The 24,736-nt window shown below is 53.4% G+C and overlaps 2 protein-coding genes across 4 annotated transcripts in view; one reads left to right on the top strand and one right to left on the bottom strand.

Annotated features, from left to right (window-relative positions):
* The window catches only part of NAV1 (neuron navigator 1), a 210,899-nt gene that overhangs the window by 171,975 nt on the left and 14,188 nt on the right, over positions 1-24,736 (bottom strand). The gene's annotated exons all lie outside the window — the stretch shown is intronic.
* LOC117198607 (basic salivary proline-rich protein 1-like) lies at positions 15,018-22,933 on the top strand. Its single transcript, XM_033415961.1, has 7 exons — positions 15,018-15,073; positions 15,606-15,850; positions 16,007-16,147; positions 16,242-16,321; positions 19,018-19,215; positions 21,008-21,118; positions 22,505-22,933. The coding sequence occupies exons 1-7, from the start codon at positions 15,018-15,020 to the stop codon at positions 22,931-22,933; spliced, it is 1,260 nt and encodes a 419-aa protein (XP_033271852.1).

Here is a 24,736-nt window from a genome sequence, read left to right as displayed (position 1 = left end):
AAGCTATACAACTTGGTGATGATCCCATAGCATGTGCTCAGGCAATAGCAACAACAAGTGTTTCCTTCCTTGTTTTACATATATTAACTCATTTAACGTCACAGCAACCCTACAAGGTACTAAATATTATTATATCCTCATTTTCCAGATGTCTATTTCTCCTCTGCTTCTCTGGAAAGTGGGAATTCTCAACCTGTGCCCATCCAGTTCTCTTGGGTACGCACCAAGTAGAACTGCTGGGCCAACTGGCCTCTCCATGTTTAACTTTTTGAGAAAATGCCAAACCATTCTCCAGAGCGACTGCACCATTTTACATTCCCACCAGCAATGTACGAGGGTGCCCGTTTCCCCACACTCTTGTCAACCCTCGTTATTTTCTGTCTTTTTGATAACAGCCATCCTAGTGGCTATGAGGTGACATCTCACTGTGGTTTTGATTCGCATTTCCCTGATGACTAATGATGTTGAGCATCTTTTCAAGTGCTTGTTGGCCATTTGTATGTCTTCTTTGTTTTTTTTTTGGTTTTTTTTGGTACGCGGGCCTCTCACTGCTGTGGCCTCTCCCGTTGTGGAGCACAGGCTCCGGACGCGCTGCCTCAGCGGCCATGGCTCACGGGCCCAGCCGCTCCGCGGCATGTGGGATCTTCCCAGACCGGGGCAGGAACCCGCGTCCCCTGCATCGGCAGGCGGACTCTCAACCACTGCGCCACCAGGGAAGCCCTGTATGTCTTCTTTGGAGAAGTGTCTATTTAAGTCTTTTGCCCATTTAAAAATTGTTATTTGTCTTTTTTATTGTTGAGTGCAAGAGTTCTTTATATATTCTGAATACTGAACTCACGTCAGTCACATGATTCGCAAACCTTTTCCCCACTCTGTGGGCTATCTTTTCACTTTCTGGATAGTGTCCTTTGAAACACCAAAGTTTCACATTTTTTTTTTAAACTTTTTATTGAATTTGTTACAATATTGCTTCTGTTTTTTTATGTTTTTAGTTTTTTTGGCCATGACACATGTGGGATCTTAGCTCCCTGACCAGAGATTGAACCCGCACCCCCTGTATTGGAAGGTGAAGCCTTAACCACTGGACCTCCAGGGAAGTCCCCAAAGTTTTAAATTTTGATCAAATTCAATTTATGGATTTTTCCTTTGGTGCCTGTGAATAAAGAATTCTGTGGGGCTTCCCTGGTGGTGCAGTGGTTGAGAGTCCGCCTGCCGATGCAGGGCACACGGGTTTGTGCCCCAGCCTGGGAAGATCCCACATGTCGCAGAGCGGCTAGGCCCGTGAGCCATGGACGCTGAGCCTGCACATCCGGAGCCTGTGCTCTGCAGCGGGAGAGGCCACAACAGCGAGAGGCCCACGTACCGCGAAAAAAAAAAAAAAAAAAAGAATTCTGTGGGCTTCCCTGGTGGCGCACTGGTTGAGAATCTGCCTGCCAATGCAGGGGACACGGGTTCGAGCCCTGGTCTGGGAAGATCCCACATGCCGCGGAGCAACTAGGCCCGTGAGCCACAACTACTGAGCCTGCGCGTCTGGAGCCTGTGCTCCACAACAAGAGAGGCCGCGATAGTGAGAGGCCTGCGCACCGCGATGAAGAGTGGCCCCCACTTGCCACAACTAGAGAAAGCCCGCGCGCAGCAACGAAGACCCAATACAGCAAAAATAAATAAATTAATAAACTCCTACCCCCAACATCTTCTAAAAAAAAAATAAAGAATTCTGTGGAGCCTTTTCTATGTTAATGCGGATAGATATTCCAAGAGGCAGATGGACTGGACTGCTTTTCCAAACTGTAGCTGACCACAGGGACCCACCTGTGTGCCCCGCTCACAGGACATCCTGCAGCAATGTAAGCCACAGGACACACTCTGAGATGCGCGGCACCCGGGCTCTCAGTGCTCCACAGAAAGGCCCTCAGCAAAAGATGAGGCACCACAAATCCAGAATCCTCAAACCTGGGGCATCCAACCCAGGGCCCGACCTCAAGGAGCTGCTCAGAGCTTGAGAGATGAGGTGGGAGGTAAGCGCGGGGCCCCCTACGACGACGGTCTGTGGGGAACCTGGTCAGGGAGCATCGTCTTATCTGCCGGGCTTGGCGGGGAAGGGCTGGGGAGGCGGGTGAGAGGAACTCAGTCAGCTGCTTCCAGAGTGAGGACTCTAGGCCTGCCTCTCTCTCACTCTTCTGAGCTCCTCAGTTTGCAGACGCAGGGGCTCTTCCCCCCACTCCCTCCCTCCTGGGGCTCCAGGGTCTGGGCTCCCTGCCAGCCAGCCAAGAGCTTCCTGGACCCCCTCCAGCCCTGTCTGCTCCAGACTCTCCCCAGACCCCCTCTTTGGATGACTCAGGAGCAGACTAGCCATCTGTGCAGAAGGCCCAGGATCAGGACCTTGGTGAAGCACCCGAGCTGTCCCAGCCTGTCAGCGACCAATGCGTAAGCCAGGCCAGCTTCTGTGGACTCAGGAGATGCTAGAAACGGGCCCAGGAGGGGCCTCAGCGGGCGGCACGGGGCTCTGCTGCGCACAAGCTCATCCCAGCCCAGAGCGGCTGCTGATTTAACAGCTGTGCTCCATCTCTGGGCTCAGTTTACCCAGATGGCAACAAGAGCCCAATGCCTGAACATTACATAAACTCTTTTATTTTTCTTTCAGGGTCTGCACACACATCTCAGGCAATCTCTCAGTCACGCTGGAGACCAGAGGGAATGTGGTTCTTTGTCATTCATTCTTTCCTGGACAGAGAAGTTAAGGGGTCATAATTCAGACCCCTTTGTCTTAAGTTAGGTCACTTCTCCCTTTGCATTCAGCCCCATCTTGTAAGGAGTCATTTAGTGGGCAGCCCTCTTAATGCACGGGGTCATGGAAAGAGCAATGGCTTTGCAGCCTCATCAACGTGGATTGCAACCCAGAGTCCTCTGTGTATTGGACGTTTGGCCTTGGACAACTTATTCAATCTCTTTGGACAACTTATTCAATCTCTCTGAACCTTGTTTCCCCACATTTAAAAGGGGAAAAGTGATACACGTGCAAGTCCTGGCACATGCTAGGGGTTCAGTAAATGCTAATTCCCTTCCTTCTCAAATTGTGTTGGATAGAAGAAATCATCGTGGGTAATGGGATTTCTCAGTTGGAAAGGATCTCGGAGGTTATCCAGTTGGATTCCCTAATTTTTCAGAGGAAGAAACTAGAGCACAGAGAGATTAAGCGACTTGCTGAAGGACACACTGCGACGTGGGGCTGCAAATCCTATTAAATTCAAGTCCCTTTGGGCAGTTCAAGGTCCCAGCCAGCAGATCCCCCGGCATGAGCACCTCTGGTCATCAGGCCACGTACACGCTTCATCTATAGAAGCACAGGGTCTCGACTGCGGGAACGACTGTTCGTACACGACTGGGTGAGACCCAGGACGTTCACAGTTACTCAAGGGAGCCGACAGCTTGAGCAGCTTCCCGGGCAGAAGGGCAGGGAGGAAAGGGTTCCCAGGGCTCAGAGAAGGTCACCTGTCTGCCCAAGGTCACCCAGCGAGGCTGTGACAGAGCCCTTCCCATCAGCCCCAGCTGCCCGCGGAGCTGGCTCTCCTAGGACCAGAGGGTCCGGACGACAGCGGGGAAGGGGTTAATGCCAGCCTCCACCGGCCTCTGCAGACGCTGCTCCTGAGAGGAAGCCCTCAGCAGAGTACAGATGATACAGCAGGAGATAGCGAGCTTTCTGTCTTAATTGCAGCCGAGGAACAGGCTGCGCTTGTTGGTGGCTTGGACAATTAACACAGCTGGGCGCCGGGAGGCTGGGTCCCGGCAGGGGCCTTGCCCCACCAGGCCCTCTCCAAGCGCGGGGATCAAGGCCATTGTCCCCACACGGGCGAGCCGGGTGCAGCGGGGGCCAGGCCAGGCAGCGAGGAGCCCCGGGACGCCCACACGGGCTGGCCCCGCCCAGGCCTCGGCTGGGGAGATGCTGGGGTAGGTGGCACACAGGCGCCAAAGGCTGGGGAGACGGGGGAGCAACCAGCACTGGAACTTGCCGTCAGGAGTGGGTGTGAGCTCGACTTCACGAGGGGAGCGGCTGTGTCTGCGGTCGGGTCCAGCTTGTTGAAGGTGTCGAGGGCTAGGCCCCGGGTCACCAGGCCGGGCGGACGTGGGCCTCGACTCCTTCCCCGAGGTCACCGATGCTCTGCTTGGCCCCTTCCACAGCACACTTCCGCTCGGGTCATCAAGCCCTCAGGGGTCCCAGGCACCGCGCAGGACTCCCTTCCTGAGCCCCCTGGGCCCGGGCCCTGCTCTCTGCCCCTTCGCATGCTCTTCCCCGTGTGTGGCGGGGGACAGCCGAGCCCTGCAGGGGCCTGGCCCGGGGTCCTAAGCTCTGGCTCCTGGCTGAGTCCTGCCGGCGCAGCCCCGGCACCGGGGGCCTCCCGCCCTCCCCCCTCCCTCAGGAGGCAGCAGAAGCCACTTCCTCCTCTGTGTATCCCTCACGGAGTGGGCCCCCCGCGTGATGCTTTCCTCCTGGGAATGTGGAAGGCGGTCCTGGTAAGACTGGTCCAGCCTCGCCAGCGGCCTGCTCTGACCTTCCCCGCCCTCCTCTCCACGAGGCGGCAACGCTCGATCTCAAGTCTCAAAGCCTCTCCGAGAGTCCCACTCCCTCCTCCCCGTGAGGTTCCCAAGCCCATTCCTCTCTCCGGCTTTAACGTCCTGCTGACACATGGCTGCCGTCCTCACTGGGCTGTTCAGACTCTCCAAACCCAGCGCGTCACAGCCGGACGGCCGGGGCACCCTCCTCCCGCCTCCACTCCACCCTGCAAATCCTGTCTCCTAAATGTCCCTTGAGGTCACCCCTGCCGTCCACCTCCACCACCGCTGTCCACGTCCAACCCTCGCTTGAACCCTGACAGAACCCCGCTCGCTGGCCTCTGCACTTCCTGTGTCATCCCTTCCAGGATGACTGGCCAGGAATACAAATCCGACTGTAGCATTTCATGCTTAAACCTTCAGGTTAGCACAGCACACAGTGCGCTCTGTGGTCCCGTCCCCACTCCCTCCCTCCGCCAGCTTCCTGGGTTTCCTCACAGCCCTCCCTTCCAGCCATGCCCCAGCCTCCTCAAACAGTCTGCAGCGAGCTCTCTGAACCCTGGTGCTTTCTGATGCCTCTAAGCCTTTGTACCTGCTGTGTTCCCCGCTGGAATGCCCTGTCCTACCGTGTCCAGCCAGAAGTCTGCTTATCTTTCACAGTTTAGCTCAAGTATGACGACCTCTAAGAAGCCAGCCCTGCCCCCACCCCACCGCCTTCCAGCCCCCCAGCACACGGCATCTAGTCTCCCACCAAAATACTTAGACTGCACTCTTTGATCTATTCGTTGGCACATCTGTCTCCTCTCCTTTGAGCTCTTTGAAAGCAGAAAATTAATTTCATTTGTCTCTGCATCCCCAAAGGTTGGCGTAGCCAGGTGTTCAGAAATAATTCTGGGAAGATGTGGAGTACTTCTCCCTGTTAACCAATGAAGTACAGCTAAAAACCCTGGACATCATACATAAAACAAACACAAGAGGACCCTAAAAGGTGGAGAGAAGAAGGCAGATTGGAAGGGAACCCCCCGAGGTTCTCATGGTGGTGAGGTCCCTGGGTTTTCTTTCTGCCTCATGTATCCCAGACTTGGAGTTGAAGAAGCAACTCAGTGATGCCAACGGACACAAACAAACAAAGCCCCAAACAAAAGCCTGCTCTCTCCAGCCAAGGGACCAGGAAAGAGGGAGCCTAGCAAGATAGAAAACTTGTGGGCAATAACTGCTCCACTCCAGCCAGTAGCACAGTTCAGCCACCTCCACCCACGCCAGCAAATGCTGAGTGGGGAGCAGAGGCCACCCTCCCTCCCCAGGCTGAAGCTGAGATGAGACCCCTGACAGGGTGGTGTCAGAATGGGCCAAGTTGGAGCAGGACCACCCCCCCCACCCGCTGGTAGTGAGGCCACGACCCCCAGTTCATTGTCACTGGAGACCCCGTGTGGAGCTTGGATGCCCACCCCCGGCCAGTGGCAATGAGGAGCAGAGAACAGAAGATATAAAGAAGAGCCTAACGGGAAATTTCCAACTGAAAAATAGAAGAGCTGAAATATAAATCTCAGTGGATGGAATCAACAGCAGAACGGAAGAGACAGAACAAAGGATCCGTGAACCGGAAGAGAGAACCACAGAAACCACCCAGGATGAACAGCGGAAAGAACGGCTCAAGTATGATGAAAACAATAAGCACATCCTTAGGGACCCAAAGACCTAATCCATGTCCTCAAGGTCCTAGTAAGGGAGGGGAAGGGGAATGGAGCCGACAAAGTACTCTGAGACAGGGGTCCCCAACCCCCAGTACCCGTCGGCGCCTGTTAGGAACCAGGCCGCACAGCAGGAGGTGAGCAGCAGGTGAGCGAAGCTTCATCGCGTCCCCCATCGCTCGCGTCACCACCTGAACCAACCCCCCAACACTGGTCTGTAGAAAAATTGTCTTCCACGAAACCGGTCCCTGGTGCCAAAAAGGCTGGGGACCACTGCTCTAAGAAATAACGGCCGAAAATGTCCCAAAGTTGGTAAGAGACATAAACCTACCGGATCCAAAAAGCTTAGCAAAAGACAAACAGGAAAAACCTAAAGAAATTCACAAGACACATCACAATTACACTTCTGCAAACTAAAGACAGAGAAAAAAAAAATCTTGAAAGCAGCCAACAAAACAGGAAACCTTGTCTACAGGGAAAAAACAATTGAAATGACAATGGATTTCTCATCAGAAACCGTGGAGGCCAGAAGGAAGTGGCACAGTATTTTTCAAGTACTAACAGAAAAGAGCTATCAACCCAGAACCCAGCAAAAATATGCTTCAGGAATGAAGGGAAAATCAAGAACATTCTCAGATGAAGGGAAACCGGGAGCATTTGTTGCCAGAAGGAAAGAAAGGCTAAAAGCAGTTCTCTAAACAGAAAGGATATGAAAGGGAAGAAATCTTGGAATATCAGGAAGGAAGAAAAAGCCCATTGAACAAAAATATGGGTAAATGCAATAAGGCTTCCTTCTCTTGAGTTTTCTAAATTATGTTCGGTGTGTGAAGCAAAAATTATAACACAGTCTGATGTCCTAAATGTATATAAAGGAAATATGACAATTATGTTATAAACAGGGGAAGGTAAAGGGATATAAAAAGAAGTAAAGTTTCTATACTTCCCTCAAATTGGTAATACGAAAACACCAGGAGGCAGTGATAAAGTATGTATATGTAATTTAATACCTGTAGCAACCACTAAAAAAGCTACGCAAAGATAAGCATAAGACTTATTGTGGGGACTTCCCTGGTGGTGCAGTGGATAAGACTCAGCACTCCCAATGCAGGGGGCCCAGGTTTGATCCCTGGTCAGGGAACTAGATCCCACATGCATGCCACAACTAAGAGTTCACATGCCACAACTAAGGAGCCCATGTGCTGCAACCAAGGAGCCCACGGGCCGCAACTAAGGAGCTGGTGAGCCGCAACAAAGGAACCCACACAACCAAATAAATAAATAGATAGATAGATAGATAGATATTGAAAGAAAAAAACTGAATGTGAAAGACTGAAAGTTTAAAAAAAATAAAGTCATTGTGGTGGTCATTTTGCAATATACACAAATAGTGAATCATTATGTTGCACACCTGAAACTAATATTATATGTCAATTATATCTCAATTAAAAAACTACAGGGGCTTCACTGATGGCACACTGGTTGAGAATCTGCCTGCCAATGCAGGGCACACGGGTTCGAGCCCTGGTCTGGGAAGATCCCACATGCCACGGAGCAACTGGGCCTGTGAGCCACAACTACTAAGCCTGCGCATCTGGAGCCTGTGCTCCGCAACGAGAGAGGCCGCGATAGTGAGAGACCCACGCACCGCGATGAAGAGTGGCCCCAGCTCGAGGCAACTAGAGAAAGCCCGCACACAGAAACGAAGACCCAACACAGCCAAAAATAAATAAATAAATTTATATTAAAAAAAACCCTACAGATAAATTAAAATGGAATTCTGAAAAATGTTCAAGTAACCCACAGGAAGGCAGGAGAAACAAAATAGAGGCATAAAAAACAGAGAGAACAAGCAAAAAACAAAAAATAAAATGGCAGACTTAATCTCTAACACATCAATAATTACATAATTGTAAACAGTCTGAATATATTAATTAAAAGACACAGATTGGTTGAACGGATTTTAAAAAATGCAACAATATGATGTCTATAAGAAACTTACTTCAAATATAACAATATAGGCAGGTTGAAAGTAAAAGAATTATGTAAAATTAATCAAAGAAAAGCAGGAATGAGTATATTGATATCAAATAAAGTAGACTTCAGAGCAAAGAAGATTACTAGAGACTGAAAAGGATATTATAATATAATGATAAAAGGATCAATCTGCCAAGAAGACAGCAATCCAAACTGTGTATGTACCAAACAGCAGAACTGCAAAATATGTAAGGCAAAAACTGACAGAACTGGAAGAAGAAATAGACAAATCCACAATTACAGCTTGATTTTCAACACTCCTCTCTCAACAACTGGTAGAACAACTAGACAGAAAACCAACAAGGATAGAACTCAACAACATCATTAACTAATAGGATCTAGTCAGCATTTATAGACACTTCATCTAATAACAGCAGAATACACATTATTTTCAAGTGCTTTTGGAACACGTACTGTAGACCATATTCTGAATCATAAAACAAACATCAACAAATTTCAAAGAGTAGAATCTGTGTAGGGTGTGTTCTCTGGTCACAGTGAAATCAAACTAGAAATCAGTGATAGAAAGATAACAGAAAACTCCACAAAAACCAGAGAAAACAACACACTTCTAAATAATCTAAGAGTCAAGAAGGAACTCAAGGAAAATGAAAAAACAATTGAACTAAATAAAAAATGAAAATACAACATATCAAAATTGTGGAACACAGCTAAAGCAGTGCTGAGAGGAAAATTTATAGCATTATGCGTACATTAGAAAAGAGAAAAAGCCTCAAGTCAATCATCTAAGTTCTCATCTCAAGATCCTGTAAAAAGGAGAGAAAAGTGAACCCAAAGCAAGCAGAAGGGAGGAAATAGTGAAGATAAGAACAGAAATCAATGAAACTAAAAACAGAAAAACAATAAAGACAATCAATGAAACAAAGAACTAATTCTTTGAAAAGATCAATAAAATTGACAAACCTCTAACAACGTTGACAGAGAAAAATAGAGAGACTACATAAGTTATGAATATCAGTAATGAAACAGAGGATATCACTACAGACTCTGCAAACATCAGAAGGATAATAAGGGAATAATAAGAACAAGCCTACACAATTTGACAACTCAAGTCACAAATAAATTTGGCAACTTAGACAAAATGGATGAATTACTCGAAAAACACAAACTACCATAACTCTTCCAATATGAAATAGATAATTTGAATAACCATTTAATTATTTAGGAAGCTGAATTCAAAATTTAAAAACTCCCCCCAAAGAAATCTCCAGATGGTTCCACTGGAGAATTCTGCAAATATTTAAAGAAGTAACACCGATTTTACATAATTTCTTCCAGAAAATAGAAGAAGAAACACCTCCCTCTTTTTGAAACTTTTATGAAATGAATTACTCCAGTACCAAAACCAAAGAGAGTACCAAAAAAAACCCATTGTGGACCAATATCCCTCATGAATATAAACATGAAAATCCTTACTAAAATATTAGCAAATAGAATTCAGCAATATATAGAAAGAATTATACACTGTGATCAGATGAGGTTCATTGCAGGGATGCAAGGCTGGTTCAGGATTCAAAAATCAATCAATGTCATCCAGTATTTTAACAAGATAACAAAGAAAAATCATGTGGTCCTATCAATCAACGCAGAAAGAACATCTGACAACAATCAGTGCCCATTTATGATTTTTTTTTAAACTCTCAGAAAAATAGGAATGGAGGAGAACTTCCTCAACTTGATAATCTACACGAGTCCTACAGCTAACATACTCAGTGCTTTACCCCTAAGACTGGAAATAAGGCAAAGATGTCCACTCCCAACACTCTTATTTAACACAGTGCTGGGAATTCTAGCCAATGCGATAAGGCAAGATAAAGTAATAAGAGCCATCAGATTAGAAAGGAAGAAACAAAATTATTCCAATTTTCAGATGACATGATTGTGAAGAAAATCCCAAGGAAACTACAAGAAAAACTCCTAGAACTAATAAGTGAGTTCAGCAGGGTCACCAGATACAAGATAAACATGGAAAAATCAATTGCATTTTTATAGACTAACAATAAACACATGGAAACCAATATTTATAATACTATTTGCATTGCTAAAAAAAGATATGACACCACAAGCACAGGCAACAAAAGTAAAAATAGACAAACTGGACTACTTCAAAATTTAAAACTTCTGTGCATCAAAGGACACAACCAACAGAGTGGAAAGGCAACCTATGGGATGGGAGAAAATATTTGAAAATTATATATCTGACAAGGAGTACCTAGAATATATATAGAACGCCTAAGATTCAACAACAACAACAAAAACAATTTTAAAATGGGCAAAGAACTTGAATAGACATTTCTCCAAAGAAGATATAAAAATGGTCAAGAAGCATATGAAAAGATATTCAAAATCACTAATCATTAGGGAAATGCACAATGAGATACAACCTTACATCCACTAGGACAGCTACTATAAAAAAAGAAAGCACAGAAAATAACTAGTGTTGGTGAGGATGTGGAGAAATTGCAACAGAACCCTTGTGCACTGTTGGTGGGAATGTAAAACGGTGCAGCCGCGATGGAAAACAGCATAGCAGGTCCTCTAAACATAGAATTACCATATGATCCAGCAATTCCACTTCTGGATATATAACCGAAAGAATTGAAAACAGTCTCGTAGAGATATTTGTACACCATGTTCATAGCAGCATTGTTCATAATAGCTGGGATGTGGCAGCAACCCAAGTGTCCATCAATGGCTGAATCAATAAACAAAGTGTGGTATATACATACAATGGAATATTATGTGGCCTTAAAAAGGAAGGAAATTCGAACCCATGCTACCACATGGATGAACCGTGAAGACATGAGGCTAAGTGAAGTAAGCCAGTCACAAAAAGACAAACACTGTGTGATTCCACTTCTGCGAGGCCCTACGGTCAAATTCACAGAGACAGAAGGAGGGAGGGTGGCTGGCAGGGCCTGGGGGGGGCAGGAAATGGAGAGCTGTTGCTTCATGGAGCTTCACTTTTATAAGATGAAAGAGCTCTGGAGATTCCCCGCACAGCAGTGTAACTGCACTTAGCCCAGCTGAACCGTACACATAAAAATGGTCAAGATGGGCCTCCCTGGTGGCGCAGTGGTTGGGAGTCCGCCTGCCGATGCAGGGCACGCGGGTTCGCGCACCGGTCCGGGAGGATCCCGCGTGCCGCGGAGCGGCTGGGCCCGTGAGCCATGGCCGCTGGGCCTGCGCGTCCGGAGCCTGTGCTCCGCAACGGGAGAGGCCCGCGTACCGCAAAAAAAAAAAAAAAATGGTCAAGATAGTCAATTTTGTTATGTGTGTTTTACCACTAGTTTTAAAAAAAGAAATGCTTAGGTGCAAATCTGATAACACATGTACAGGTTTTGTAGGCTGACAACTACACAATGCTGATAAAGAAATCAAAGATGATCTAAATAAATGGAAAGACATATCGTGTTCAGGAATTTCAAGATTCAACACAGGAAAGATGTCAGTTACTCCCCAGCTGATATACAGGTTTTGACACAATTGCTATCAAAATTCCAGCAGGAATTTTTGTAGATATAAATGTTATAAAATTTATACGGAAACACAAGGGAACTAGAATAGCAAAAACAATTTTGAGAAAGAAGAATAAAGTAGGAAGAATAAGTCTACCCAATTTTGATAATTACTCTACAGCAACAGTGATCAAGGCTGTGTGTTATTGGCAGAGGGATAGACACAGAGATCAACGATGAACCAAAGAAGGAAGTCACAAATAGACACGCGCAAATATGACCAGCTGATTTTTTTTTTTTCGCGGTACGTGGGCCTCTCACTGTTGTGGCCTCTCCCGTTGCGGAGCACAGGCTCCGGACGCGCAGGCTCAGCGGCCATGGCTCACGGGCCCAGCCGCTCTGCGGTACGTGGGATCCTCCCGGACTGGGGTGCGAACCCGTGTCCCCTGCATCGGCAGGCGGACTCTCAACCACTGCGCCACCAGGGAAGCCCTGACCAGCTGATTTTTGACGAAGGTGCAAAGCAATTCAATGGAAGAAACATAACTTTTTCAGCAAATGATGCTGGAGCAACTGGACATCCACAGGCAAAGAAATGAACCTCAAAAAGAAAAAAAAAACAAAAAAAAAGAAGAAAAAAGAGAAATGAACCTCAACCTGTGTTTTACACCTTACACACCTTACACAAAAGTCAATTTCAAATGGATCATGGGCTTAAATGTTTAACACAGAACTACAAAACTTCTAGGAAACAGGGAAACATCTTTGGGATCTAGGTCCAGGCAGAGAGTTCTTAGACTTGATAACAAAAGCACAATCCCTAAAGGGAAAAGCAGAAAAAATGGACTTCGTCAAAAATTGAAAACTTTTGCTTGGCAAAAGATGCTGTTAAGAGGATGAAAAGACAAGCTCTGGAGTAGGACAGAATGCTTTCCAGTTACACATCCAGCAAAGGGCCAGTAGTATGTTGAACGCATAAAGAACTCTCAAAACTCAACAGTCAAAAAACAAACAATTCAATTAGGAAATGGGCAGAAGATGTGAAGAGACATTTCACCAAAGAAGATACACAGACTGTTAAGTAAATACATGAAAAGAAACTCAGTATCCTTAGTCATCAGGGAGATGCAAATTAAAGCCACAGTGAGGTATCACCACACAGACATTGGACGGCTAAAATGTAAAAACCGTGACAACACCAAGTGCTGAAGGGGACGCAGAGAAACGGGATCGTTCGTATGCTGCTGGTGGGAATGTAAAATGGTGCAGACATTTTGGAAAACAGCTGGGCGGTTTTCTTAAAAAACTAAACATGTGACCCCCCACAGCTTTCCTCAGGTCCCTGGCACGATGCGACATACTTTTCATATAAGAGCTCATCTAACTACCTCAAGAACCTGGGAGATGCCACTCTTGTCCTCATTTTACAGATGAAGAAACAAAGTCCCAGAGAGGTTAAACGGCTTGCCCAAGGTTGCACAGCTCGAAAGAAGAGACACCAGAACTTGAACCCAGAAATCTGGCCCTAGAGTCCACTCTCAGAGCAGCTGTGCTGTCGGGGCCTCTCTTAGAATTTCCTGGACAGAGCTGCTGTGGCTTGGGCTGGACCAGGCCGTCTAGAGACCGGGTGGCCCCGAGGGCTGGCTCGGGGCGGCTGGGGGGCTATGGCCGGGTCTTCCCTCGCCCCACCGGGCAGAGTGGGCAGGGCCGACCCCACCACGCACAGCTGCCTTCTGGGAAGGGTGGGCTTTTGAAGTCAGTGGAGGCCATGCAAAGCCACAGAATGGCCTGGGCCAGCGGCTGGAGGCCCCACTGCTGAGCTGGTCTAGGCTTCCTCGTGGCCACACCCAGGGCAACCACGTCTGGGGCCGACCGCAGGCCGGCCTGGAGCAGAAGACAGTGTGGGCATTCCTCTCTCATGATGGAGGGTCCTGACTGCAAGACAGCAAGGGGGGTTGTGTGTGTGAGATGGGGGGGGGGGCGGCGGTAACAAAAGCTCTGTGTGAGGGACGGTGCCAGGAAAAGCCGGTCCAGAGGAGGGCAGGGCAGGGGCTGCACACGGCTGTACCCGGGGTCACGGGGCCCCTCTTCCAAGATTTGCTTTTGTTCCCTCCCTCCCTCTTTCCTTCCTTCTCCTCGAGAGAGTTTAAATATGGCATGGGTGCATGCACATGTGTACGCGCGCGCACACACACACACACACACACACACACACACACACACACCCTCATCAGGAAACAAACAAAAAGTTCTCTGGGGTCAGCAGCCGTATTCTGGGCCAGCTCCCTGCGGCCTACCTTGGCTGGATGTCCCGCTGCCTGTACGTCCTCTGAATCAGTCAGGGTGTCTGGCCAAGTTGGTAAATTCCTCAGGGACAGGCCCTGTGCACATGTAATTCAATCTGAGCTTGACCAACACAAATAAACACTACAGCAGGGTTTTAAACAAAGTTTGATTATTTACTTTTGAGGGAGGGCCCATCCGTGGAGGCTCCCATGATGACAGCGGTTTCAGGTGGCCTGGCCTGGGTGCTGGGCTCACAGAGCCTGGCCCGGGTCCGATGGGAAAAGCCCGGAAGGGATGGGGAGTGTCAAGAGCTGGACAGCTGCGAGGGGACACCCAGAAGGACACAGCTGGACACCATGCCTGAGGGCAACTACTGGGACAAAGAGCATCTCGTCCTGGAAAAACTAACCCTGCATGTTCTCCTGCACAGTTAGAGAGGGCCCTGCAAGGCCTCCTTTGCACCCAGTGAAGACTTGTTGGAAGTAGGTCAGACAGGCATTAAAGTCCCCATTTCACTGACGGCAGCAGAGGCCTCAGGATGGAAGAGGAATTCGCACCTGGGTCTCTGGACGCCAGTCCCGAGCTTGTCCCGGCCCACGATGCTCTCAGGAGCTAAGAATACAGCTTGGGACCTGCAGTTCTGCAGGCTGGGGAGAGTTTTGTCACCACAGAACCGCCACGCGGCACCGTGCACGCCTCAGCCTGGAGGTGTTCCGATATCCCTGCTCCCCCAGCGTCCTCACCGTCCCATCACGAACCCCCGACTTTTCTACTGCATCTCTGATCACACTCTCATCCACACACACGTGAATAAAAACACTGTGTCGTAAAGGCCTTTGCTCCGAAGGTGCTCAGCGAACGTGAGCCGCGTGGGCAATCAGAGGAAGGTGGAAGGATGACAGGAGGAATGAACGAACGCGCCCCAGGACGCACGCGGCACAGCAGATGGTCCCCTCCTGCCGATGGCTGGACCGGGATGGCGTCGGCACCCCGGGTGCTGGGCCCACTCAGCCAGTTTGCAGCCTTTCCACTGTGATCAACGATCCTGCAGAGAACATTCTTGCTGCTAGATCTTTGTACACATTGATGATCATTTACTTAGGATAAATTCCTACGTAATCCGCCTTTAATAGTGGGATAAACAAAACCATATTAGGAAGGGAAATTTACTGCAGAAAAAAATAAAACTATAATAAGCGATTCTCGGCAAAACAGAAGGCTGGCCAGGCCCCCTGTTCTTGACTGTGGATAATCTAGGGGCCCCTGTAGTTGCAGTGCTGGGCTCCCATAGCCAGAGGCCCAGGGTCCTCACCCCGGGGCCCCCCTCGCCCGGGCCTGGCCCCTCGGCTGTGCTGCAAAGGCGGGCAAGTCAGCCCCCCACCCCCACCCTCGCAGAAGCCCAGAAGTTGCTCGGTAGGTGCAGACAGTGTGCAGGCAGGTGAGCCAGGAGGGCGCAGGGAAGGGAGGGAGATGCCACTTATTGGTCGGCACCTACAACGTGCCAGGCTCTGTGCTAGGAGCCCTGCCTGCACGACCTCGTCCCCATCTCATGTCATCCTCACAGCAGCCCCACCACCGCCTCGGCGGCGTCACTGGTGAGGACCAAGCTCCGGGAGGTGGCCCGACGCCCCCCCATCACACTGCGGGCGCGGGAGGTTCCGGCCTGGCCAAGCCCGGAGCCCAGTGCCGCAAGCCCGCGTGGCTCGGAGTGTGCTGACAGCACGCACACCGTCACCAGGCCACGGTCACCAGGCCCGGCAGGGACGGAGCAGCCCCAGGCACCTCCACCCTGGCGGCGGCGGGGTGCACGTAGACACAACGGAAATGGGCGCTGAAATGCTGTGAAGCTCAGGAAACTCGAGGCTCGGTTGCCTTAGCAACGGGCAACTAGGGTCAGCGGCAGAGCAGAGGCAGCTGCAGGGCTGGTGCCAGAAAATAGGCCACGCTGTCCGGCCCGGGTTCCAGGGACCGGAACTCCCGGAGGCCACGCGCTCCCACACCTGCGCTCCCGGGAGCAGGCCCGCGCTCAGGCGCGGGAAAGGGCTACCGCCACCCAGGTCTCAGCACTCAGCCAGGCTGGGGACACCCTCCAGCAGAAGCCAGGCGGTGAACAGGGCGGAAGAGCCCTGTGTCCCGCCCCCTGGGCACCAGGTAAATGTCCCACAGCCGCTCTGAAGACTCACCCCCTGTGTCCTCTAAGGACAGACTCCGGAGGGCGTGCACCCGGCTGCGGGGCCCCTTCCCACCAGCCGACCTGTGCCTCCTGGGACTGCAGGCCAGGTAAGGACGGGGTGTGGGCCAGACGCCCCGGAACTGGATTCAGGGCTGTCTTGCCCAGCCCTCCTGACCCTGGCCGCTGCCTGCTCTGTGGCCTGGCTGCCCTGCAAGGGAGGGAGGGGTGGCCCTGGGCACGGCCTGCACGTGAGCCACCGGCTCCTACCAGGGAGGGAACCTGCTCTAATTTTTTGTTTGGTGTTTTCCAGGTCAGCTTAATCAGGACACAAGAGAGGCCAGGGGCTTCCACCAGGATGGCTGCAGTGCCACTATCATACTAAACACATCCTAGTAAACGATATGAATCGTAATGAATAAAACAGATACCGTATTTTAGGGTTAGAACATCTTCACGTGTATTACCTCACTGGGTTCTCACAATAATCCCGTGGGCCAGGCGGGCAGGTGATAGGTTTCCCTTTATTTCGCAGGTAAACTGCAGAGGAGAAGGAAACCGACTTGTGGGCCACCGTGGTCGGAAGCCTCCAGGGCCTGCTTCTTTGCCCTCCTCCAGGGTCTCGGGGGGTGTCCAGATGAGCTAAGGGAGCACTGACGGGGAGGCTGGAAGGACTTACTAATGTGCCCTGAGGGGGCCCCCCCACCCCTGGGAACAGCACCCTTTTCTTTGTCCTGCCCCACAAGCTCCCAGCATCACTGCGCTTTCCCTAGATGATTTTTTCCACCAGAATCGTTCCATCAGCCGTTCCTCGAGCTTAAGGACACAGTCCCCTTCCTGCGACTACTCCCCTGCCCCACTTGCCCCAATTTAGGTATGAACTCCGGGTCTGTGGGAAGAATCCAGCTGACCTCGGTTTGTGGCAGATCTGTGATGTTTATATTCCACAATGCCTTGTGTCAATCACTTAGATTGTGTGAACTCAAGCCAGGCCTAAAATAGCAAAAGAACGAACATACACCTGAAGGACCAGAGACGGCCCAACATGTAAAAAAGCTCAGGTTGGGTCCATGGAAAGCTGTGGTTTTTATTTTGTTTCTTTACCTTTTCTGTTTATTTTTGATTAACCTTTTTGGAAATCACCTTAAAATTAGAGAAACGTTCCAAGTTTTAGTACAAAGAACGTTCCCCCCTCCCCGAACCACTTGAGAGTAAATGGCTGACTTTAGGTCATCACCCAGATTACGGTAATGTTTACGTCCTAGAGTCCGTACCTTCTATGTAACCACCACCCAGCCTCCACGGTCAGAAATTAACCCTAATGTATTGTCGCTGAATCCTTGTGTTCTTTTCAAGCTCTGCCACTGTCTACAGGGCCCTTTGTGGTAAAGAGACCCCGTTCAGGCCCACAGACTGTATTTGGCCCTCCTGCCTCTTCCTAGGTAATTGTTTAAACGCAGACACACCCTTGGCAATCTAGAACGCCTCACACGGTGTCAGATCACAGAGGGCTGCTTCAACAACCCTGGAAATGAAGAGAAGGTCAGGGGCCCATGACACCCTCTGAGTGTCCCTGGGGCTTAGTCAAGTGCTTCGAGATCCCTGGAGTCATTTGCTTCAAGAACAGAAGGTGATGTCAGTTCTGGACATCAGAATCCTTCACAAAGCCAGGCCCCTTTGGGGCCGGCCCCAGCATCAGCGGGCTTCTCACTGTGGCTGTGACGCCCCGCACCGTTGCCCTGGGTACCAGGAGGTGGCAGGCAGACTCCCCCTGCAACGAAGCCCACGGTGGCCCACCCAACGTCAGCCCCAAGTCTGGATCATTTGAGCATCTCTGGCCAGGGCTGGCTGTCCACCTCGGACAAGCCTCCAGCCAGCTCAGAGGTCCTGGGGTTGAGGGAATGGCCGGGGTTTGCCCAGTGCAGGGAGGAAACATGCTTCTCCCGGGTGTCCTGCTAACAGGAAGCGGCTGGGAGGAGGAGAGCGGAGGGGGACCCACCCTACACAGCCCTCCGGCCCCAGGGCCCTGCCTCCCCAGGGCCTAGAAGGTCCCCCAGAAAATTCTGTGTGGGCACAAGGCACGTGTGGACTTTCAGACCAGATAGATGCTGAGGAAGGGGGGTCAGTGAGCAGCCTGAGGTTCAGAGCCCCTGCAGTGGAGCCCCTCTCTGAGCACACACCCTGGGACAGGCTCCGTGCACACGGGTGTCGCTCACATTCTCTTGTTGAATCCAGATAACTTCGTGGAGTGACTGTCATTAACATTCCCACTTTACAGGTGAGGAAACTGAGGCCCGAGGAGGCAAAACCACACGCCTAACGGCCGCAGTGATTGTCAAACCCACGTCTGCCCAGCCCACCACGCAGGCAGCATGTCTGGGTCCACGTGTGCAGGCAGTACGGAGGTCCTCGCAGGGACTGCACGGGGCCCAGATGGGGCCAGACATGCCACCGCCCAAAACTCAGAAGGGATAGATACAGCATCGATCAGACAGGGATCAGGGCCGCAGCCTCAGGGGGCGGCGGAGGCGGGAGTGGGTGCCGACGCTGTGTTAACAAGTAGGCTTTGGAGCGTTCCGGGAAGTACAGATTCAGGCGCCAGGACTCCGGGATGGGCAGCCCAGATCTTCCCAGGGGACCTGCCAGCTGGGGACAAGAGCTGTCCCCGGAACACGGCCACCGCACGAGGGGTGCGCTCTGGGCTGGGGCCAGCCCCTCCCCACGCCGGAGGAGCAGGGGGAGCCTGTGGCTTCTGTGCTCCCCACCCCCCCTGCACTCCAGCCTGCACCGTCTCCCTGCTCTCCAGGGGCCCGCCACGCCTCCTCTGATGGCCGGGGCAGCCTCCGGCCCAGGACTCCGGGGGTCAGAGCACCTGTCGGGGTCTGATGGAAGACGACGGTGGGACACAGCTGACCGCACAGCCAGGGAGAGCGCTCAGGGCGGCTCCGTCTCCGGGTCTGACCCCCGTGTGGGTCTGCACCGTGTAGAGAAGGGCATTCCTGAAGTGCGGCCGGGGACCGTGTGCACGCCCGGGTGCAGACATGGCTGGGGAAGTAGGTGTGTGTGGAGCCACGGCCCTTATGGGAGGCACTGGCCGCGTTGGCTTTGAAAGGAGGTCCCGGGGAGCTGTAGGTCCCACTCCCTGGGCCTCAGACGGCCCGGGGCACATATACACACAGCTGTCTATACACACAGTGATCCCGATCGCTGGTTTAATCAGACCAGATGGAGCCCAAGACACCTCGCTAAGCCGCGTGGCAGCAGAGCCGGGGTGGGGGGCAGAGCCCAGCGTCTGCCCAGCCCTGCGCCACCTGGTAGCCCCTCTCCCCCGAGCGGGCTGAGAGCCCCTTTCATCAGCGCACCTCTGACCACAAACACGCCTGGAGTCTGGGGACGGCCTCATCAGAGAACCCAGCAGAGACCACCACCTGCACCCACAGAAGCTGTTTCCCCACGAGCAGGTGGGGTGTTTGTCAGCCCCCTGCAGCCAACTGCTCTCCCCTGTGTCCGGCAGGAAGGGCAGGGTGTGGGGAGGGCGCGACACTGATTTCCAGACTCCACCTGGTTCAAGATCGTAATCAGAGTCCCGTGAAGAGCAGCTGGTCATCTCTTTTGTCTCCCAGAGGCTGGGGGTAGGGGTGGTCTATTCCAAAACACCGACTAACGCAGCCAGCACCCTACGGTTTGGGACCACAGACCGCCGAGCGAATTCTGGAACACCCATAGGAAAGAACGTTCAAAAGGATGTGTACGGAGCTTGGCTTGATATAGAAAATGCCTGAGAAAATATTAAGCAAAAAACACAAAACTGTAGGCAGGGAGTGACACTAACTGTGAGAGAGGAGCCTGCCTGAAAAGAGAGACCAGCAGGGAGTTAACCTGTCACTTCTGGAGGGGGTGACGGCTATTCTATTGCCCCATCGTGAGCTCCATCAATCAGCAAAAAAAAAAAAAAAAATTGTTAAAACTTAGGGGGAAAAAAAAAAACAACTTAGGGGGGAAAGGAACCCTGGCAGGGAGTCTGTGGTGCAACACTGTTTGATTCCCAAGGGAAGAGGGGGTTTGTGTGTGCCCGTGGTGGGCTGGGGAGAAAGTCCCGTGAGGGCTAGTACAGCCACTGGACAGCGGGGCAGGCTGCCCGGTAGCACAGCTTAAGTACGGGGCGGGGAGGGAGTGAGCCCTGAGCAGTGTGCCCAGGCCCTGAGGGGCCAGGGGAACGAGAGTGGGGCGCTGGGGAGTGCGGTGGGCTTCCTGGAGGCGCGGGCCTCCGACTGAACTGGGGTGAGGATGGAGCTGCCGGGTGTTTGGGGGGGTGAGGGGTGGGGAGAGGTCCGGATGTGATGGGAGGGCACAGGGCATCTGAGAGAAGGACCAGACAGGAGGCGGCGGCATTTCAAGTTGGTCTTTTAGAGAAAAGCCGGAGAGGGGCCGCGGGGCGTGTGGGCGTTGATTTGGGGTTCGGTTCAGTGAACGGGGGGGGGGTGTTGGGGGAAACGTCTGGCTGGTCAAAGCCTGTCCATCGTGTGGCCAGGGGTCTGGCCTCTGCTCATGGGGGCCTCAGTGTTCCCCGGAGAGGCGGGGGTGGGTGACAGCCCCCCACTGTCCTCGGATCCCTGGGGCTCCGCTAATAAAAATGATTGTAAAACGCTTTGCAAACAGCAAGGCTGCTCACAACGGAAGGTTTCTTCCCCACAGAGGGGCTTCAGTTCCCTCGGGGGTCCGCCTGGAGCCTTGCTGGCCTCTGAAGAAGGGGCCCTTCTGTTCCCCCGCGATCTGGGTGGATGCCGCATCCTCAGGAGAGCCTGGGCCGGGCCCCGTGCCCGCTGCTGGCAGCCGCCCTCGAGCAGCACAAGGGGACTTTGTGTGTCTCCTCGGCCTCGAGCTGGAGCTGCCCAGACCCTCTGATGGTGAGGACACGGGGGCACAGGGAGAGTGACACTGGAGCTGCAGCTTCTCCCTCAGGACAGCAGCTGAGAAGTAGCGGTGACGCTGAGACCACAGCCAGACACTCACTGAGCCCTTCTCCGGGGCGGCCAGTTGACGTGCGTTAACTCCTCTCAACAACCCTCTCTGTGATAGGGACGCCCTCCCCGCCACGGTCGGGGACTGCAGAGACGCCCTGATGCTCAGAACCTGTGAACATGTTCAAAAGGGTCTTTGCAGACGTGGTCAGGGGTAAGGGCCAGTGATGAGAAGATTACCCTGGCTGAGCCGGGTGGGCCTGATCTAATCACACGGACCCTTCAGAGTTCCCGCCCCGCTGCAGAGACAGAGAGGGCGGCACGCGGAGGGCCTCGCTGACGCTCCTTAGAGATGGAGGCAGGGCCTCCAGCCGGAGGGAGAGCGGTCTCTAGAAGCCGCTAAGCGAGGCCACAGGCTCTCCGGGAGCCCCCAAGGGAACACAGCCCGGCCATGCCGGATCTTAGCCTGGCGGTTCCCTGTCGGACCTATGACCTACAGAGCCCTGGGGTCACAGGTGTGTGCTGGGCAAAGCCACCACGTTGGTGCAAATCTGTCACAGCCGCAGTGGGAGCACACAGCTCCGCCCTGCAGGTGAGGGACCGCAAGCGAAGGGTGAAGCACTGCTGGCACCAGCGGAGGGTTAGCTCCGACCACTGGTCCTTCCCCCGAGGGGAGCCGCCCCCTCCCCGACGTGCCAGACCCCGTGCGAGGCCAGCGAGAACTGGGGCCCCGCCAGGCGGGTTGGCCGGCAAAGCCCCGCCTGTCGGCTCCACGGCTCTTCCCCGGCTCCTCGTTGTAGCCTCACGACACCTGTTCAAACAGGAGTCAGTGCCCTTACGCTGCAGATGAGACACGGAGGCTCAGAGAAGTGGAACGGGCGGGCGGGGGGGCGTGTCAGTCCGGAGTCAAGTGGCCCCGTCGGGCCTGGAGCACACACTCCAGGCGTCTGATTCTGCCTGGCCTCAGGGTTAGGGGGCTCTGGGGTTCACCCCGATATGTCCCTGCACCTGCAGCAGGGAGCTGGGTCCCACCGCCCCCAGGCAGCATCCTGGGGCCAGCGCTCTCGTGCGCTCACCCCTGGCCCAGGCCCGCCCACTCCTCCCAGCCTGGGCTGCCCCAGAGTGATTTCCTGGGGCAGTGACCCCCAGTGTGGGCCCCTGTGTCCGGAGAGGCTCCTCCCAGGACAAATGTCTCCTGCTTCTGTAGACGCTGAGGAGTGAGCCCAGGGCAGCACCCCCATACTGCCTGCTGAGCACGTCTGCACCCTCTGCCTATCCTGTCACCTCTTAATGGGTCTGTCACCTCCTCACACATACCCCCCCCACCCCCAGGGCTTCCCCACAGGACAGGGCAGCCGAGTCGGGGGCCCAGGCCATCCCTCCTGGCAACAACTGCTCATGAAGCCCGTGCGTTACCTCATCGACTGCCCACCACCTGGGCTGCTTTCACCCCCACTTTCTGGAGATGCTCAGACAGATCCCATGACGTGTCCCCGATCGTCCAGGCACAAAGGGCCCGGCATCTGGACTCGTGTGCGGTTTCAGAGCCCACCTTCCTTCCCGGCGACCCGCTGGTTCCCTTACAGACAAAACACCAGAGACAGGACCAGCCCGCCCTGCCCTGCCTGCACCCGCGACGGCCAGCTCACCTCCAGCCCCCGCAGCCTGGAGTCCCGCCCCTACCCCTCAGCTCAAGCAGATGAGGTCCCAGGGCCTGCTCTGCACACTCCCAGGGTGGCCTGCTTCCTACGAGGCTTTTAAGCCCCACCCAGCGGGAAGACTGGGGCTGGTAGCCAGTCCTGCCAGGATCCCTTCATCTTTTCCTGCTGAGATGCAGCTGTACCCGAGGGGAGGACACCACTGCCCTCCCCCACCCCAGGCCAGGCCCACCAACCCCGTCCCTGTGCGGCCAGCTGCGGAAGGGCTGCTGTGATGAGGGGCGGGGGATGTGTGAGTCCCAGAGCCTGGAATCCAAAGCCTTCCAGGCCTCCATCCAGCCCGGCCAACTCTGCATATGCACCCCAGATGCCTCCACTGCAGAAACACCTTCCGCCAACAAGGACCCGACGCCGGGGTCCAGGGGCGGACACGGCCTTAGAAAACTGCCCTCAGAGCCCACCAAGTACGTGGTGCTAGCTACCTGCCCCTCGACGACTGTCAGACTGACCTGCCCTTAATCCTCAGGTGCCTTTGCTCCAACCTTGAAAATCGCTCCCAGTCCGATGGCACAGGAGGAAACACAGCCCCTGCCGTCAGAGACAGCGCCCAGTCTGATGCGCAAGGCCTAGCTGCCACGTTTACAGAGGCCGAGGACGCGTGGGGAGACAGGCCTTGCCTCCAGTAAACCCCACACTGACGCCGGAGAAAGCCCGGCCCCAAGGGAGCCTGCAGTCTGGGGAAACAGCTTCAGTCCCTGGGACAGAACGTCTGGGGCAAAAAGACTCAGAAGGAAAACCTAGACACACAGATGATGGAAAATGAAGCTGACGTCCCTCGAGGGCCTGCCATGTGCCAGCTACCCTGCAGGTTTAATCTTTAAGTCTCATAATTTACAGCCTAGGACACTGAAGCACCGTAGTCAGCTACCCAGCCAGCAAGTAGCAGAACCAGGATTGAAACCCAGGCCTGTGCCTGCCCACGTCCGCTTTAGTACAAAGCACGCGCGCAGGGAAGGGTGAGTCCCCTCATCCCCCACGACGCCATCCTTCAGGCTGGGAGCTCTTTCCCATCCACAGATCACCGCTCTCACGTGATTAAAAAATCACGACGTTTAGGACAATCCATTGACTGTCAACATCCCACTGTCCCAGCAGTAAGGGGACTGCCGACACCCTCCCTTTAAAGCAAAGAGGAGGACTCGGGGCAGGACAGGACCTCCCGAGGCTCCCGGGGTCAAGGACTCTGGGGTCTCAGCAAGAGAGGGTTCAGAGCGCCAAGTCCCCACCCCAGCTCCACCCCAAGCCAGTCCATGGACGGACGCCCCACTCAGGACCTCTGGAGGGAACGAAGACTGGCAGCAGATGGGAAGGCCCTTGTGGGGGGTGGGAAGCAGCAGGATGCTGACCCCTCCCCAGGCCCACTGTCCGCTGCATGCCCCCAGGGCTGGCCTGGAACCGCGGCCTGGCCTCAGGGCTCATGACACAGACCCTGGAGCTCTGCACAGCCCCCCTGTCCCAGGAAAGGGGCCCTGCAGGGAGCAGAGGCAGCAATGCAACAGATCTGGATTGTAGAGACCCTGGTTCCCGCCATGGGACAGTGACTTGGGCCCTAAAGGACCAGGAGGAGGGTTTCAGGGAGTCCCTGTGTCTCAGGGCCTGCCATGGGGCAAGGAACCCAGGGCCCAGCGCCAATCCAGCCCCCTCTGCCCCACTCTGGGGTGTGCCGTCCCCTGGGCACCCCAAACCAGCACCGATGCAGGGTTCACTGGGCTCCTGCCTGCTGACTGCTGGCCCAAGACGGCCAGAGCTGGGCCGGCATTGGGATGAGGAAGGGACAGCCCCCAAGGTGCAGAGCTGCCCGCTGCTGCCCGCTGCCCACTGCCCACACAGGAGAGGGCGTGGGGAC

Source organism: Orcinus orca, chromosome 1 (assembly GCF_937001465.1).
Source record: "Orcinus orca chromosome 1, mOrcOrc1.1, whole genome shotgun sequence".
Taxonomy (NCBI): Eukaryota; Metazoa; Chordata; class Mammalia; order Artiodactyla; family Delphinidae; genus Orcinus; species Orcinus orca.
Note: the sequence above shows the minus strand (reverse complement) of the source record. Positions and strands in the feature narration are given on the sequence as shown.